General features: G+C 35.7%; 2 protein-coding genes across 3 annotated transcripts; one reads left to right on the forward strand and one right to left on the reverse strand.

The window, feature by feature from the left end:
• The first annotated feature begins 227 nt into the window (after positions 1-227).
• On the forward strand, positions 228-5,236 carry LOC132627626 (O-fucosyltransferase 31-like). 2 transcript variants are annotated; one of them, XM_060343072.1, is made up of 10 exons: positions 228-469; positions 1,542-1,604; positions 1,703-1,784; positions 1,898-1,968; positions 2,084-2,172; positions 2,254-2,457; positions 3,176-3,440; positions 4,036-4,263; positions 4,366-4,563; positions 4,650-4,909. In XM_060343072.1, exons 1-10 carry the CDS (start codon positions 248-250, stop codon positions 4,713-4,715), a joined length of 1,488 nt encoding a protein of 495 aa, XP_060199055.1. In that variant the 5' UTR covers positions 228-247; the 3' UTR covers positions 4,716-4,909. The 2 variants fall into 2 exon arrangements, with proteins under 2 accessions (XP_060199055.1, XP_060199054.1); XM_060343071.1 differs by having other exon boundaries at positions 231-469; positions 4,667-5,236.
• A 699-nt stretch (positions 5,237-5,935) lies between these two features.
• On the reverse strand, positions 5,936-13,358 carry LOC132627625 (mechanosensitive ion channel protein 3, chloroplastic-like). Its single transcript, XM_060343070.1, has 14 exons — positions 13,149-13,358; positions 12,360-12,516; positions 12,180-12,239; positions 11,212-11,375; positions 10,741-10,864; positions 10,542-10,639; positions 10,338-10,451; positions 10,064-10,124; positions 9,399-9,548; positions 9,080-9,190; positions 8,710-8,877; positions 8,494-8,607; positions 7,568-7,624; positions 5,936-6,950 (listed from the first exon to the last, which is right to left on the reverse strand). Exons 2-14 carry the CDS (start codon positions 12,435-12,437, stop codon positions 6,120-6,122), a joined length of 2,130 nt encoding a protein of 709 aa, XP_060199053.1. The 5' UTR covers positions 12,438-12,516; positions 13,149-13,358; the 3' UTR covers positions 5,936-6,119.
• Positions 13,359-18,590: the final 5,232 nt, after the last annotated feature.

Below are 18,590 nucleotides of genomic sequence, written 5' to 3' on the forward strand. Positions count from 1 at the left end.
ATAACTCTGAGGTCCCTCAAACTATTTTTCTATTAAATAAGGTGGAGGATATTTTTGTAAGCAAAAAAACTTTTTTAAAAAAAATTATGCAATGCATATTACATTTAATACAACATAACCAAACAATCAGTAAAAAATAATATCAAGATAACTAATCCCAACATATACTACTTCCCGTCATAACTTATCTTCAAACCAAACGACCCCTACCAATAGGGCCATAAAAAAACCAAACAAATTTAGCCCAATGAAGTACAGTTCAGCCCATGATGAGTTATTTCCTCAAAGTATTTACAGATCGACCGGCCACGGCGAGATCACCAGCACGATGAACTACTTCCGGCAAACTCCGACGAGTCGAAAAATAGCATGGCCGCTACAAATTGGTGGACTTTTAATGCTTCTTTTACCAAATCTATTTCCAAATCTTTTCTCTCCTCTTTCCCGTTCATACCCTTCCATTTTCTCTGTAAGTTCACTTTCCCCTTCTCCATTTTCAGCTTTTTACACTTTCTCACCTAACATTTTCCTATCAACATAAGAATTGGCTGTTTGTCAGGACTGAAGATAATTATTTGATTTAGGGAACCTCTAATTTGAGTGAAATGTGTAGGATATAATAATGAAATGAAAACAGAAAATATATGTTAGCTGACTTTGATTAATTTGAGATTGATTGATGTGTCTGTGTACAAATGCCAATGTGGAATATCAGACTAGCTAATACTCCATCCGTTTCAATTTATGTAAACTTATCTGACTGAGCACGGAGTTTAAGAAAGAAGAGAACTTTTAAACTTGTGATGTTAAATGAATCACATATATATTTTGTGTGGTTATAACTCATTGCATAAAGGTAAATTGTTTCCAAATATAGAAAGGGGTCATTCTCTATGGCACAGGCTAATAAGGAAATAGATTCACATAAATTGAAACGGAGGGAGTACTAGCTTATGACATAGTAGAAATCATGATTTGGTAGGTTGATTTTGATTGGATGTATTGTACTAGCAGATCTGTTGAAAATTGCTTTTAGTTACTGCTATAATTTTCTTTTTGGAATAATAAGTTGGTTAGAATTACGATGAATCTACTTTTGAATTTTAAGTTTTTATTAGATAGATTAGTCTAGTTGAGATATTTTAGGATTTGAAATTATCCTGCAGATTTTCTGTTTTAAAGTTGGCTATTGAAAGCTCTCTTATGCTTAATAAAATTATCGAGTGATATTTTTAACCCCTACTTTCAAGTTTCAACCCTTTTGTTGCACCGTCTTTTAAAAAACGAACAAGATCGCCCGAACTAGTTTCCTTTCTTTCTTTGTGTGAGTTAAACTTTACAGAATTATTGCTTCTAAAGATCATGTTTGTGGGGTCTACTGGTATAATTTTATGTACTGCTAAGATCAGAGAGACTGTAATATGCTCCTATCTTTAGCTTATATGGATTTCCAGGTGTTAATGATTCACATGCACCATCATACCTGCTCAAACTTTTAGAAAAAAATCAGTTCTTTTATTAGTTTATTCATGTATTTGCAGGAATGGAATGCTCCAAGACCTATGCATTTGCATTTATTAAACAGGGCTTTGCAACAACAGACAGTGAGTAGAGAGCCACTTCATTTGTTTTTAGATGTGAGATTGTTATGGACGTTTTGGGACCATATATTCAAATTGTGTTTTAATTTAGTACCTTTCAGTCTAATGCTCAAGAAGCAGACCTCTGGTCGCCCTTGCCTAACCAGGGATGGGAAGCATGCGCTGATAATCTAGACACTCAATGTGAGAGTTGCACCCATGCTATTGTATCTTGCCTCTGCATTATGAAGGGGTTTCTGATTTTCAATTTAAATTCTTTCTGCTGTAACCATTTTTCAATTGCATACATTCTGTAGCATCGCATAGGAAGTCCCAGTTGTACATACAGGTGTTTTTGGATGGAGGATTGAACCAACAGAGAATGGGGGTATGTAATTTTCAGTTATGATATTGTTTAGTTTCCATATTCTTGATGTCTATTACTTTCGGGGCATTTCATTCTCATGAATGATTTATTAATTGTTTACGTGCTCCCATGATAGATCTGTGATGCAGTAGCTGTTGCTAAAATTTTAAATGCAACACTTGTAATTCCGTATCTTGAAGTAAATCCAGTTTGGCAGGATTCGAGGTAATTAGATTCAGCTGTTGCACTATCCATTCTCTATGTACTTCTAAAGCTCTATGTTGAATTGAAGTGCCTTTTTCACAGTTCCTTTGCAGATATATTTGACGTTGATCACTTTATCAGTGTCTTGAGTGGTGATGTTTCTATAGTTAAAGAGCTTCCCAGTGATTACTCCTGGAGTACCAGAGAATATTATGCAACAGGCATACGTGCTACTAGAATTAAGACAGCACCTGTACATGCTTCTGCTTCATGGTACCTGGAGAATGTTCTGCCTCTAATGCAGAGGTACTACTGAAATACCTACCTCTTTTTTGAGATTTACTGAATTACCAACTAAGTATTCATGTCATTGCTCCTGAAAAATGTCGGACTTTTGAAAAGTGTTGTTTTACATGATGGTTACATTTGATGAAAGTGATTTGACATTCATTCATTCTTTTACGTGTGTTATTTCCATGTCAAATGAGTTGCAACTATCAATTTAACATTTAAATATTCCTATGATCACTTTCAATGGACGTCATATTCCCTCTATTAATGTGTCATTCACAGCTCATTTGTTTCCGTCATAGCACTAAAATAGATGCATTTGTAATCTTTTTTATGGTCAGATATGCACAAGATTGGAGCTATCAGAAACTATCAAATCCTCTTAAAGATGTGAAATCAATTAATCAAAATGGATCCAGACATTTAATAGGATCTCTGACAAACAATGATCGACATTGACAATCCTATCCCTCATTCCCTTGGGCAATGAGAAGGAAAAACGAAAAAAGAAAAAGCAAGAAAATCATGGAAATATTTCATCATCACATAAGACAGTTATTGCACCGTTTCATAGATTTTCATTTTTGCCAGCTACTGGTTATTACCAGATTCATTTTTGTAGATTGCTTGATTTAACTGGGACATTCTGCTTTCAACAATTGAAACATACTACTAAGTTCTCTTCGTATGACAAGCTTGAATAAAAATAATAATATATGCTTCTTTCTTCCAGCTATGGGATCGTAGCTATAGCTCCATTCTCTCACCGTTTGGCTTTTGATAACCTACCTTCAGACATCCAGCATCTGCGCTGCAAGGTCAACTTTCACGCCCTAGTTTTTGTTCCCCATGTCAGAGCGTTAGGCGATGCACTCGTCAGTCGTCTGCGTAGCCCTCCTAGTTTGGATAGCGCATCAAGTGCTACACACTTCCATGGTAGGGGGAATGACAGAGCAGGAGCTGGAAAATATGTTGTATTGCATCTTCGCTTTGATAAAGTATGATTATCTTCTACTTTGCTCAGTCATTCCATTCTTATTACTATCATAGACTGTGCTTGAAGTGGAGTCAGTGTTCTTGGGCTTTTTAGTTTCTTCTGTGACAACTATGAGGGCGTAGAACTGTGTATCAGTGATTTTTACATCAATGTTCCATTTCTATGCTAGTTGAAGACACTATTTATATAACCTTTACCTTATTAAAAAAAAAAAGACACTTTTATATGAAGGTTCAGTAAATTAAAGGCAAACTATAAAAATTATCTGTCTGGGGTAACTATGCCCAAAAAATCTCCAAGAAAGTTAAAACCCCTCTTCTTTTCACTAAAATTCACTTGGGTACCTTCGATTTTGATCCACCCCCATCCATTAACTGAACCTTATGTTGCTCTGACTCTCCAAAATGTTGCCACACCAGTGTCAGATCCTCAGAAAGTGCACTACTTTTGGAGGATCCCGCACGCACCCATCAACATTTTTGAAGAGTCCGAGCAACATAGAGTATCGGAACCAAATAGAATAGCTTTTGTGCAAGATGAGGATTTGGCATTTAATGCACCTAGGTATTAATTGCCTGGAAACGTCTTTTAAACAGGATATGGCTGCTCACTCAGCTTGTGATTTTGGTGGCGGCAAAGCTGAGAAACTTGCTCTTGCAAAATATCGCCAAGTACTTTGGCAAGGGAGAGTGCTTAACTCCCAGTTCACAGATGAGGAGTTAAGAGGCCAAGGGCGTTGTCCATTAACTCCTGAAGAGATAGGACTCCTTTTAGCAGCCTTGGGATTTAACAACAGCACACACCTATATCTTGCTTCCCACAAGGTGTCTAACTATGACATAACTTATTTCTTACGAAGAACAATGTGTTTCATTTTCAACAACAGCTTAAGCACTGTTTGGGCTTTTTTTTTTCTTGTTCATCAGGTTTACGGTGGAGAAGCAAGGATGTCGGCTCTTCGCCAGTTGTTTCCATTTATGGAGGACAAGAAAAGCCTTGCTTCTTCCCATGAACTATCTGAAGTAGAAGGAAAAGCTTCTTTATTAGCAGCTGTGGATTATTACGTGAGCATGCAGAGCGATATATTTATTTCTGCTTCTCCCGGCAATATGCACAATGCACTGGTAATTAAATTGTATATTAGAATTTCTGATCAATTGCTGGATTCTAGTCTTAGTCTTGATTATGCGTTGAAACTGACATGACGCAGTTTTTAACAAAACTCAGTTGGGGCATCGAGCATACAAAAATCTTAAGACTATTCGACCAAACATGACGTTGTTAGGCAAGCTCTTCCTGAACAAGACTATGGAGTGGTCCGAATTTCAGCAGGCAGTACAGCAGGGTCACAAGAATAGACAAGGACAAATACGGATACGAAAGGAGAAGCAGTCAATATATACTTACCCTGCTCCTGATTGCATGTGTAAAACTTAATTTGACACCATATTGGAGGTTGTAAGTCGATCACATCGTGATATTCATGCGTAAATTTGTTATATTTTTGTATCAACTGCAGCAAAGTAGGATCAGTTGACCGTGTTCAGAACACAGTGTCCTAATCTTCCTCTTAGCTACTAGCCTCATATCTTTGCCATTATGGCAAGTAAGTGCATTATGATAAGTTGTCATTGATGTACCACGCAGTGACCAGAGAGTCGGAAAAAGGAACAGTTTAAACTCTCTGTACATGACCCACAGAAAGAGCTGCATAAACTGTTTGTACAAGGCTCAAAGTAAAACTCATTTTGTATATAACTATGATATTTACGAAGAAAGATTGGTGTACAGGTAAAACTCGAGATTTTGAATGATCATAATTCATATTCCCTCCGTTTCAATTTATGTGAACCCATTTGACTGGACATGTAGTTTAAGAAAAAGGAAAAGACTTTTAAACTTGTGAAATGAGTCACATATGGTTCATTTTATAAAGGTAAATTGTTTTCAATTATAGAAAGAGATCATTCTTTTTGGCACAGACTAATAAAGAAATAGGTTCACATAAATTGAAACAGATGTGTCTAGTCATATTTGATGAAATGAGTCGCATATGGTTTGTATGGCTATGAATCATTTTATAAAGGTAAATTATTTTTAATTATAGAAAGAGGTCATTCTTTTTGACACAGACTAATAAGGAAATAGGTTTACATAAATTGAAATAGAGAGAGTAATTGTTAATCAAGATGTGTCTAGTCATATTTGATGGCACCGTGAACATGACGACTAAAATTTCTCTTTAATAATTAATCGTTCCTTTATTCCTACATTTTTATTTTATTTTATTTTATTTTTACTTTTAGTGTTCTTTTCTGAATCCAGACAAGAGAAGCAGCTTCTTAACTTTCTTGATTTGGTTTTTAATGATCACCAATGAATAAGCTCATCCTGCCGTAGTCAAAGTTCAGTCCAAACTTTGCTGGAGTTCATGGTACAACCAAGTGCAAACCAATTCAATTGCAAGCTAAAGACACTAGATGGTCAGGCCGAGCCTTAAGCTAAAAGTTCGTAGCATTATGCCTTCGTTGATTATTATCAATTGCTAAATACAAGCCAACTACTGCTCCACAATTATACATAATGGAATTTCATGAGATACATTTACAGTGTGCACAATGCGAGCTCTAAAAAATAGCCTTAGTGCATTATTGCACATTGTTCAACCAACAAAGAAAAATCACTTTTCACGCTCTTTTTGGTCATTTATTGCACTTTGTGAGCTTGGAGCTCCTGCCATCTTATCGTCCGTCTTATCTTTGTTTGAGCTGGTCGAGCTATTCCCGTTCCTGCAGGCAGCCAATTCTTTTGATTCTGAGTCAAAAAATGTTGGAGAGGGAGAGGGTGGAGTCGTTTCTTCCTCAATTGGAAGTGTTAGTTTTGACCCTTCCAATGCAACACCCAGAACAATGTTATCTTCTAACATGGACCTTCCCACTGAAGGTGGAGAAATTGGTCTTTCAGCATCTTGTTGTGCCTGTGAAGCAGGAGATGCCACATCTGTCTTCTCAATGTTGGTATCTGACGTCGACCCCGGTGGGTTTCCAGCAGCTGAAGCAACTTGGTTTTTCTCAGAGTTGCTTTTAACTGGATTGGTAGATCCTTGTTTTACTGTTTTTCCATCTGATGACGAAGTTGCTGCTTTTAAATCACCATTAGCATTTGATGCTGACGAGACCTTAACAATTTCCTTCTCAGACGGAGTTGATGGCAAACCATTTGTGTCATCGGCAGCCCGTGATGTAATTGGTGCTTCAACCTTTTGGTCTTTTTCTTCATCAGGTTGTACTGAACGAGCAGAAGCTTTGCCTTTATCATCACTAGTGATCCTATAAGAAGGCTCAATAAGGAGGACTGGTTGGTTAGGACGGTTACGAGAGTAAATGGGATCAGCAAATGGTACATCATCCGCATCAGGCTCATGATATGTTTTCTGCACAGTACGAAGAGGTGTAGCAAGTCTAGCGCGATGATGGCTGATTACTCGAAGGAGATCCAGCAATATAACTTCCTGCAACCGAAAGTTGGTCAGTGAGAATCGTTAGCAGGAAGATACTCTATTCCTGATGGACCTTGCAACCTCAAGTGCCACATACACACACCACAGATGGAGATAAAAGAAAAGGCCCCAAGCTAGAAGCAGATTGGATCTATGTGTACCTGCAGTTTGGAGTTACAGTTGGAAGGTACTGCACTATAGCTTGAACCAAATAACTACAGATGCTCAAGATGATTAACGACATTTTGTATTACTTCTGATGTTAGTAGTCAAAATATCATATTCACATTTTTCATATTCCATGAAGCTTTAAATATGTAATCCTTCTGAGAATTGGCTTTAGGATCACGATGTAACAAACTAGTCCTACCGAAGTTTACATGAATACAGTTCTGGCAATGGTAAGACAAGCATGAAGTACAGCAGGAGGAGCTGTGAATGCATAAAGCATATAGAACTCCCACCATCTAAAACAAAGGCACTAAGAAAAAGAGCTTATACATGACCCAACATAAGTTGATCAATGTATGGTGACAGGTTAACTAGCAGTACAGTAAGCAAAGATCTAATACTTATTTACTAGGTCAGACTTACAACTGCTTGATTGAACGAAGGGATAAAACTCGTACCTTCACTCGGAGGTGCTCTTCAAAATGAGAAGTCTTCACAAAACAAGAAATCATTATCTGTTACACATGCCATGAGTAAAAAAAAATGAGTCATACTACTAAAAGTAATCAGTTCCCTAGACAAAATGTAAAACAAAAAATTGCCAAGATTATATACTTAAATACAGACATGTACAATTAGTATGAAAGACAGGTAGACACATTTGCACAAGAAACGAAGCGATCCAGTGCCTTAGATGGCTAGCACTAGGCTCCGCACATCTAGAGAGCCAACCCATGTCAGGTGTTAGGTAGAATGAAAGGGGCTTCTATCCTTGCTCTTTATACGCATCTTCACCCTGGCTAATGGGGCTTTAGTTATTCAGGTGGTGAATGGAATCTCAAAAAGCATAATTGAGAAAAAGACCCTTCACCCCTCTTTAGTCTCTACCGATGTTGCACGGACTCTTCAAAAGTATCGTCGGGTGCGTGTCGGATACTCCAAAAGTAGTGCATTTTTGGAGAATCCGACACGGGTGCGGCAATGAAAGTGAAGAGTCCGCGCAACTTAGGTCTCTACAGGGTTCACATATTTCTTCAAAATAGGTGAGAATGGCCCAAACAGAGATGTTAAATTTTCGCTAGAGGGAGGGGTGAAAAAAGTGGACAAAACAGGCTCACATTTTATCAAAAACAATTACAGGGAAAGAATCATATGGAAAACACTCCTGACTAATCCTTCATCTTTATGGTTCATTAGAAACAACATAAATCTAACACGATGCAAAATAGATGATTCGGCGAACTTAAGATGGATATTATTGGTCAAGCTTATAACTCGTGAAAACAATATCATGACCATAATTAGTTGCATTACAGAACAGCTGCCAATGCAGTTTACCACTGTATTTCAGGCATTGAACGAGGTTGCTAAAAGAGGCACCTACCATAAGAGCCTGATTCTCTGGATCAATGTTATCCAGAAAAACTCGTCTATGTAATCGTTGCTGTTCTACTAGAGGATGTTTCGACAAAACCTTCCGCATATCCGCAACAATGTTCTATACATGAACGAGTCGTGTAAACTCTCATCAGCCAACAGAACTGTTTATTAAGAATTAGAAGATTGGATCTTAACTAACTAGAAAATTGGATTTACTGACATTGATCTTATTCACATCCAAGTGGCTGATGGCAAGGTGAGTCTTGATCCGCCAATGCGTCTTCTGACTAAGATTCCTGACAATATTCACTGAAAATTTGTGATTCGGTATATGAATTGCTTCACGATCATCACCTCTTATGACTGTTGGTGACCACCAACCTACATGCTAAACAACAACAAGCAGTCATACAATAGCTCAATCCCATGATTTAGTTTTCTATTCAACTGATTCAGCACAAATAGATGAAGTTGTTGCCCAACCACAGCTTCATGCAAATCCTTGCATATCAAGCATGCAACACATCTTGTTAATGCATTGTTTATTATATGGGAATATCATCTAATTGGCAGCAGGAGCAAATAGTTACCTCCACTGTACCAGAGACATCATAGCCCTCTATCTTTGTCTGTATCCAGTCAGTTAGAACAAACGGCCTTGTTGCATGGATCATTATGCTCGACAGGAAGTTTGTAAGTATCTGAACAAGCAATAGAGAGTTTTAAAAAATAAGTTAATCTAATGCAAGTGGCACACAAGAATTTTACCAGAAAAGGGGGGAGGAAACATGAAAAGCAGAAGTGTGATATCAAACCAACCAATAGTGAGAATATTCAAAATAAGATAGAGAAAAAGTATAAGACCTGATTTAGCAGCACTTAGGAATACAAAATAAATGCTCAGATTACCTCACGACCAGCAAGAGTGAGCAATACTGTCCCAAGACCCCCAGCTGTCAGCCACTTTTGTGTAGAAAAACCAAGCAATTCCATGAACAACGAAACGGCTGCAACCCATACTGCAGTAGATATAGCTTTCCCTGCAAATTCGAACCCCATCTGGAAAGAGCAATACATATATTTGAAAGAATAAGACTTTGATCAAAGAAGGCAACAATGAACGATAGTAAAAGGATGGTACATAAAAGAAAATTATGCTGCATATGTTTCTACAAAGGCCACTTAAATCATTAAAGTTTCATTGGTTTGATAGTTTTAGATTACTGAAATATGGACAGGAAAGGTGTAATAAAATATAACAGATTATCATATGCTGCTGCCAAACTAACATAAGCCTCCTATCCGGAGTAGATCCAAATCACTTAGCCAAGAAAAAAGCTCCTTTGGAAAAAGAACATGGTCTTGCGGAAAGGGGAATCAACCAACACCCATCGACAAGCTTTTGACAAATAGGTAAAGTGTTTCCAGTTGTTTAGTTTCCTTGTTTAGGATTAGCTTTAGATGCTGTTTAAATATCTATGTCGGGTTTCATCATAAACATTTTTGCATTTATCAAGGTTTTAAAATTTGGAAGCTTCGACAAATTGGAGTAAACGCATAATTCCCAGACATACATTTCTTGCATCAGCGGGATCTTTTGTCTCCACAAGGAATTTTTGTGTTTGCTGAATCAAGCTGCCAAAAAAGATAATAAAGATTTACTTCGTGTATCGTAAACAGAGGACAACTAATCAGCATTACATTATTCAGATATTGAGAAAAACCAAGAGTATGACGGTAAGCTGCCATCGTTACAATTAAGAGTCACAATAAATGAAATCGTCAACCAACGATTGATACTGCATCAGAAAATCAAATGTAACAAGATTTTGAAAGCAAACATATCACCTAGATAAACAGTAGGCAAGTGCCATCACTGTCGATAATGATCGTATAAAATTAAGAAATCTTTGCTTGACTGCCTGGCTTGCAACTGTAGGTAGAACCAGTGGATCTATCGCTCTGCAAAAGTTCAATACCAGCAGCATGATTATTTTATGAAGCATATATCTAATTTTTTTCAACTTTCTTTAAATTGTAGTGCAATTTAACCTGCATATAAGTATTACTCCGGTCCATAAAAGCACAGGTTTAATATAGGAATCGGTAACATAATGCCAGCTACTTTGTTTCCAATTGCTATCACTTTCCTGCAAGAAAATTTTCAGACAGAGCTTTAATTTGGGGACAGATAATGATGTAGACAACTTGCAGCAAGCCAGCAAGAAAGATTGTCGAGAGAATCAAGTACATGAAGGAAACACATTCTGCCAAAGCGCATCAGTGGACTGAGACCCCATGCAGCAAAAACAAGAACACCAATGGCCGGAACCAGATGAAGCACAAGTGGGCTTCCATGTGTAGTACTTAATGACCTGCAAAATAGAACTAATAATTGAATTGCTACCAATTTGATCAAATCAATATTGGGTCATGGAAGAAGGATAAATAATGTAGGCGAGGTTGCTTTAATCAGGAGTGATCATTCCACTTATCAAGTATAGAAATTGTCAGAAATTTAATTTGGCAGAAAATCAAGATCGCGTTAAATTGGAAAGGCTGAAGAATGGATTGTGATTTGTGAGAAAAAAGAACTTATCCTCATTGGGAAACAGATACTAGTCAATTACTAGCAACTTCATTGATAATAGGAGTTGCATTTTCAGATGACATAAATGTCCATGCAACTTGAGTAAGAGATAATAAATATAGAACCATATACCGTTTCCACAGTAGTGTTGCTGTTTTCAGAACTTGACTCTCATATCCTCCACCTGGCTTTAACAAGGACCGGCATAGCAATCCATTACATCTAGTCAGTGAAGGATGGGAAAACAAAGGCCCACGTACAGTATTCAGAAGGTAGATGCTCCAAGGATCCTGCCTCTGAAGATGCAGTATACCACATACCAAGTGTCAATGAGGCAGTACAAATTAGACATGAGTCTATAACCACATGACTTAATAATATAGTTTAAGCAAGAGCTTTGTAGAATAATTGCAGAAAATGCCCCTCTTAATTAATTCAACTTTGAAAACTCTCAAGAATAATATAAAATATATTATTATTACAAGTAGAGCTATAAACAAGCTGACTTGATTTGATTAGTGAATAAGCTTGGCTCAATTGTTATAACAATATCAGCTTGAGCATACTGAATTCAAAATAACTAAGCTCTAGCTAGCTCAATACACCACAATTCCAGCTGGAACCAGTCTCAATTTAATTATGTGCTTACTTACCAAAAAGAACTTTACTAATGTGCAAATACACTTGCGCGACAATAAAGGCACGTTACATTTTTAGGGCTTCCAAGCCACATTATCAACCTTTATGTTGTGATCACAAGCCAAAATAAGTAAATTCATCTACTAAACAAACATGAACTTGAGCTCAAAACCTGCTCAATATCTAGACAAGTACATAAAGCTTAGTTTTCTCGAGTCAATTTCATGACGCTAAAGCAATGGAAATGAAGAAAATGAAACAACTGCTTATAGAATAAGATCAACAAAAAAAGTTAAATAAATGACAAGCACATGATATACCTAGACTGAAATATTGAACCACATATATTTAATAACACAATGACAGCAAAGTGAGTCGTCAAAAAAGCTAGCCGAACGATGTGTGAACAAAGGAAATGGGGAGGGGTGAAACTTAAGATTATAATCCAACGCAAAGCATACCGTAGAATATGATGAAAGAAATATACTGCAAGAATCTGTCTGGCTCCTGCTAATTGTGCCCTACAAACAAAAAAAAATTAAGAACTGAGGATGTCCTTCTGTTATCAGTAAAAAGTTGAGGACATCATTGACTCTATTGATATAGTAAACTGGAAATCAAATGCACAAATCCTATTGTACCTTAGACAGACCGCTTAATCCACATTTCCCGTGAATAGGGAATTCACGCGGCCGCAACAATGAGACAGCAGCTGCCATTGTCTAATATGCTCAAAGAAATGACACCTGGAAGTCACAATGTTAAAGTGCATATGGGAAGAACCTTTATCTTCAGAACCTACAAAAAGAAGTGCAGAATCAATCAATTTAAGCATGAAGCAACCTGCCCAAGAAATTCTTTTTGACATTATACACACAGACAAACACTAAGTCTCCGCTCAAAGGATTAGCAGGTGCAGTGGTAGTCTGCACCCACCTAACACTCTGATCAACTCAGGGGCGAAGCCATGTAGGGGCTTCTGCAGAAAATTACACTGTATATACAATGTTAATTTTTTATTTTAATGTATATATAGTATATGTTAAATCTACTTGAATTTTTCGTGTATTTGCTCTTCATATTTTTTAAATCCCCTCAGTGAAAATCCTGGCTCCGCCACTGGATCAACTGATTGCTTGATCACAGAAATATCTAAAGTAAGATTTCACTCCAACATTCTAGCAGAATAATAATGGGACTAAGGCACGCCACATGAAGCAAATATAAGAGAAAATCTAAACACCAATCAACCGTTAAAATACAACACCAAAAAAACAAATATTTAAGTTACACCACACACTGACAAAGATCTTCTCTTTTCCTTTGCTAAACAAGTTCCTACAACTTCAAAAATCCCTTAAATTTCACAACAACATCAATGAAAGAACCATTAATCCTCGAATTAATGAATAATGAAGGTAATTACGAACCTTAAGACCAAAAGGTCAATGATATTATCGCAGTAAGTCAAAGCTAGTTTACTTAGAAAACAGTTGAAATGGGGAAATTGTGGAAGGAGGGGTGATAACATGCGCAGTAAGGTAATGGAACACGTTAACACCGACGGCTACAGTTGCGTGATGGACTGTTCTTTGGATAATTCCCACGTTGCGAGGTCTTACGTGGCTCCTTTCATTTTTATGGTCACAGTTTTAACAAGAGTTAGATATAGATTACTTTAATGAAAAACGTGGCGAACTGAAGCACCAACAGTAATATAAACACATCCCCTTTTTTTCACTAACTAATTATTTAAGGGTCGTTACCATAACTATTACTTAAAAAAATGGGAAAAGGGTCAATACTGATACGATTTAGAAATATCTTAATCAATACAAGTTGGGCAAGGGGTGTACGTGAGGCTTCCCGAGGAGTACATGATTTGTAATGACATTCAGAAAAGGCAACGAATGAAGTATCTCTTGGTTTTGTTCTTCCTTTAGCTATATTGCATTTTCAATTTCTGTTTCCTTTCAAAAGTGTATCAAACATACCCTTCTACTTTAATTTATTTTCTAATTTTATCCTCCGTTAGCTAAAATAGCCAAATATATTTTGGCTAACGCAATAAACTAAAGTAGAGAGATATATTTGACCTTTTTCCCTAAAAAAATTATCTTATGTTCAAATTCAAGTATACTTTTTTAAGAAATTACTTTTTCAAATTATAAGCTTAAAAATAGATTTTGCTATTATTTAAAAGAATTTATTTTTTTCACCAAAAGTTTGGCCAAAAACTTTCATTCTTTAAAATAAATAAATATTTTTTAAAAATAAGCATTTTTAGCCTTTTAAAAACCTGGTCAAATAACTGCACTAGCAACGCTGTTCATACTCTGACCATCAAGAATATACAATAAAAAAAAATTCACCTGTTAGTACTTTTTAGAAATATCCTACCTTATTTTTCCACTTCAATATTGTTCAATCTCTCTTTTTATCTCCTAAAGTATCCTATACGACTAGTTAAATTCAGTTGAAATCCCCTATCAAGAGAGCAAAACATTTTTCTCTTAAAATGTTTTCTTATTTTCAAATTTAAGTTTAAGGCCTCTAATAAAAAGTAAAGTGAACATTATTGTAAAATCACACACTCCAATGATATTAAATTTGCCTATTGAATACTCACGATTCACGTAATTTCGAAACAAAAGTTACAATAATCTTCTCAACTAATATAAAAAATAGGAAATTAATTTGAGGGGAAGAGGTTAGTGGGTTAAGAAGAAAGATGAGATATGTTTTGGGTGTGAATAAAGATAAGACTATTTAGTGCAAATATTGAGACGTAACCAATGGGGTTTGGTGTAACTTGACATCAATTTCGTATTCACTTGTCATATCATACACCTGTCTAATTTCCTCATACCTTTTGCATGTCCTTTGGACATATACATGCTCATTTTGGAGTAAAATTCACAATAATGACTTTTTCATTTTTATAGTTAAAAAATTATTATTATCTTGGAGTTTTAATTTCTATATATATAGAATATTATCTTAAAGGTTTACTTGTAAGAAGTAAAACTCAAGGTAATTATTTTTTACTTTTTAATTACATGGTTAACTACTGGAAATGGGCTAATGGAAAATAAGTAAGGAACAAGGCTGCTGCTAGCTACCAGCCAAATTTCAAATAAGTGGTCCACACTTTCCATACCCTTGGGCCTTGGCATGTAAGACCAAACTAGCTGTCCAACTCGCCTTGATTGTTTCTTTTTCTTACGTAAATGTCTTAAGTTACTAAGTACTTATGAAAGAATAACTAGAAATCAGAACTCCTAGATTAATAATGGGATCTCCAAAATTAACAATTCTAAAACTTTAGTCGTGTCAAATTTTGGATTTCCAAACATGATTGGAATCGGCCGTTAAAACATGTTCGGTCTGTAAAACCAAGGGTCATTTGCAGGATTATCCTTGCACTGGTCTTTAAGTTTTGCCTCTCAAATTGATGACATTTAATTTTTGTCCTTCGCCTAATACCATGAGGTTTGGGGTTCAAACGTTCACTCAGTATCACAAAAAAAAAAATCGCAAGGCAAAGTTTTGTAGCAAAGTTAGGCCTATTCCGGCCAAAGTTAGGCCTCATACAGAATTTTGAATGCAAAACTCTATCCGCAACTAGAGTTTTGCATTCAAAGTTCTGTCTGAGGTAGACTTTTGCTCGCGAATTCAAACTTCTGCTTTGCGAAATTCCTTTTTTTTTTTTTTAATAAGCTGAGGTTTGAACCTAGAACCTTGGGTCTTAAGCGAAGGATAAAAAATTAAAGACCATCAATTTGAGGGACAAAAATTAAAGACCACTGCTTTTGAAGGAAATCCGCACAAAAGAATGTAAAAGGAATCCAATCCAACCCAACCCGTTAGTTCGGTGGTTGGGCTATGACTTTTTAAGCCCATAATGGAAGTTTTCAGCTCAAACTCAATCGTTCGGCTAGCCATCACGAACTTGGGTGGCCATTTAATTTTTAGCCACATTAAGAAAAGTTGTTAAGTTTTATTAAGCTTGTTTGTAGAAAAAAATAAAGTGGGTCTATTGATTTTTTAAGGTTTGAGGTTGAATCTAACAATTATAATTGTTGGCATTACAAGGTTAGATACCATATTTGGAGTTGATTTAAAATAATTTGGATCAATTTTGAAGTTAAAATGTGTTATTGAAATTTCTATATATACAGCAAGTTATGGTAACTTGATGTTAAGAAAGTCTTGCATAACATCAAATTTAAAAAAGTAAAACTTACACAAATAGCTACCTTTTAATAGCTTTTAACTAGTTATAGCTACAAGTTGAAGATTTACAATTCGTAGTTGCTTTTGGCTGTATTTCAGTTGTATCTCGCATTTTTGAAATACAGTGAAACATAGCGAAATACAGAGAAATACAAAACACGTTAGAGTAAATTTAGGCTCTATTTTTGGAACATATTTTTTTAAAAAAAATTCTGAGAGAAAAAATAGGCTATATTTTTTTAACATAATATTTTTTCCTTTTTAAATAGTAAGTCAAATTAAATCAACCCTATTTCACACAAATCATTGAAGAGTAAAATCAGGCCCTAATTATGGAACAATATTTTTAAAAAAAAATTACGGGATTCAATTTAAAACTTCCCATAAATCACGCATAACGGTTGTTCTTCCATAAAAGCTTACGAATCTCACTCAATTTTTATCACTATCAAAACTTTTTGAATTCAAAAACCACTAAAGATCTAAAAACTTCCAAATACAGAAAAATAAACACTGAAATATAATGAAATATGGTTAATTGTTTAAAAAATATAAAGTTGTAGTATGCGTATATACAATGGAATACAATGAAATATATCAGAAACTGTTTCATAAATTAGAAATACAAAATGCAGAAATACATTGAAATACAGCGAAATACAAAAGTCGTGAAAATAAAATGTTGTAAAAATAGGCTCTATATTTGGAACATTCACTATATTTACACCAAAAAAAAGATAAATACATTGAAATACAGCGAAATAATGTACTGAAATACACTGAAATATACTGAAAATTAAATATACTGCTTGTTAATACATAAAAATACACTGAAATATACTGAAACATTTCATCAAACACTTGGTGGGCATGAAGCACCACAACTCTCATCAATGGTGTTCTCATGGGAAAGAAGAATGTCGTCTCAGATTGCTACAAAAAGGATGTTATCCGGAGATAAAGACTCTCAATTGGACTAGTTAATAAAGCTGCACTCTGTCGTCCTTCACCGTTGTTAGAGCTCTTTTTTTTTCACTCCGTCATCGACCATGGCTTCACTCCGTCATCGACCTTCACTCCGTCGTCGACCATAGCTCTTTTTAATAAAGCTTCACTCCGTCATCGACCATGGCTGCTGCTACTACTGTAGGATTCTTCTGATGTAGGTGATGGAACGGAAGCATATGGAGTTCAGATCTGAAGAACTAGAACTTTACAGTTTTTTTCGAGTTTGGAGATGGAGATGGAGATGGTAGTAATAGTGGTGGTGGTGTTGACGGCGGTGTGGGTGGTGGAGATAGAGAAGGGAGGGAGAGGTAAGTGAGTGGAAGGAGAAGAGAGGCTGGAGATAGAGTAAGGGAAGGAGAGAGGCGGCAGTGAGGCCAGGGGAAGGAGAGAGAGGAGAGGGATTTTTTTTTTAGGGTTTGGAGAAGATGATAAATTTTAAACATGTAGTGAGGGAGAATAGAGAGGTACATGTATTTCAAAAGTTACTGGACCAGTTATGAAATGTAATTTTGGAAAAATAAAGCTACGAAAATTAAATAAAAAATAAAATAGTTATTATTCATAAATAAGTCTTACAGCTAACTATGACAATTGAATTTTCCTTTAAAAAATTGGCCACTTTTGGCAAAACGTTATTTTACATTGGGTCAATATTTAAATGATGCCATCGAAAAATCTTATTTGTACAACGACAATTTGCACGCATTATTTTGCGCGGATTGCCCTTTTTTTGGGGTGGTCTTTAAATTTTGCCCCTCATATTTGTAATCTTTAAATTATGCCCGTCATATTACTGGTCTTTAATTTTTGTCCTTCGTGTTGCAACCCTGAGCGTTCACGCAGAAATCATGAAGTTCTGCGTTCGAACCCCCGCTCAAGCATAATTTTTTTTAAAAAAATTGCAAGGCAAGGTTTGGGTTGCGTGTATGCCGGACCCGGCATACACTTATTAAGGGGTCGTTTGGTGTGAGAGGAGAGAGAGGAGAGGGATTTTTTTTTTAGGGTTTGGAGAAGATGAATAGTCTCGGAATAAAATTTTAGTGCCTCCTTATCCCATATTTGGTTGGAATAAAAATCCGGGATTAGTTATTCTGGGATTGTAGCCTTATTTTATTCCACCTTAAGGATGGAATAACTAATTCCGGGATAAGCTGTTTCCCAACCAAACGAGCCCTAAAGAGTATTATTATCACTATATGTTGTCATAGTGAAATGATCGAGTTCAATAATCTAGTAGAATATGTTCTGCCCGTTTGACTTTGTGTGAGGTAGACAAATTTACATGGTTTAATGAATGCATATATATCAAAAACATATGATTTTTGAATCATTAGTAGCTAATATTCTATATTGATCCTAAGTTCATTTGTTCGATTTTAATTACCTTGCACAACACAAAATGACAAAATTATAACCAATGGATAGAATTGAAAAATAGCATAAAAGTTCACGATTGATATTTCCCAAAGCATTATTTGTTTAGATTAACATTAATAAGATTACATTTCTGTTAATTGTATAAATTTATAATCAAGCTCATAAGAGTAGGGTTTCGATTCAATTTACTAAAAAAAAAAAAAAAAAAAAACTGGAAATTCTCAAACGGGTGGAACACAATCGAGCGACTC

This window comes from Lycium barbarum, chromosome 2 (assembly GCF_019175385.1).
Source record: "Lycium barbarum isolate Lr01 chromosome 2, ASM1917538v2, whole genome shotgun sequence".
Taxonomy (NCBI): Eukaryota; Viridiplantae; Streptophyta; class Magnoliopsida; order Solanales; family Solanaceae; genus Lycium; species Lycium barbarum.

Coding starts and splice junctions, on each gene's coding strand:
- LOC132627625 (XM_060343070.1), bottom strand. CDS start 12,437: ATGGCAGCTGCTGTCTCATTGTTGCGGCCGCGTGAATTCCCTATTCAC. Junction 10,452..10,541: donor GGAGTAATACTTATATGCAG/GTTAAATTGCAC, acceptor GAACTTTTGCAG/AGCGATAGATCCACTGGTTC. Junction 10,125..10,337: donor CTTGCCTACTGTTTATCTAG/GTGATATGTTTG, acceptor CTTTTTTGGCAG/CTTGATTCAGCAAACACAAA.
- LOC132627626 (XM_060343071.1), top strand. CDS start 248: ATGAAGTACAGTTCAGCCCATGATGAGTTATTTCCTCAAAGTATTTAC. Junction 4,264..4,365: donor TATATCTTGCTTCCCACAAG/GTGTCTAACTAT, acceptor CTTGTTCATCAG/GTTTACGGTGGAGAAGCAAG. Junction 4,564..4,666: donor GCAATATGCACAATGCACTG/GTAATTAAATTG, acceptor AACAAAACTCAG/TTGGGGCATCGAGCATACAA.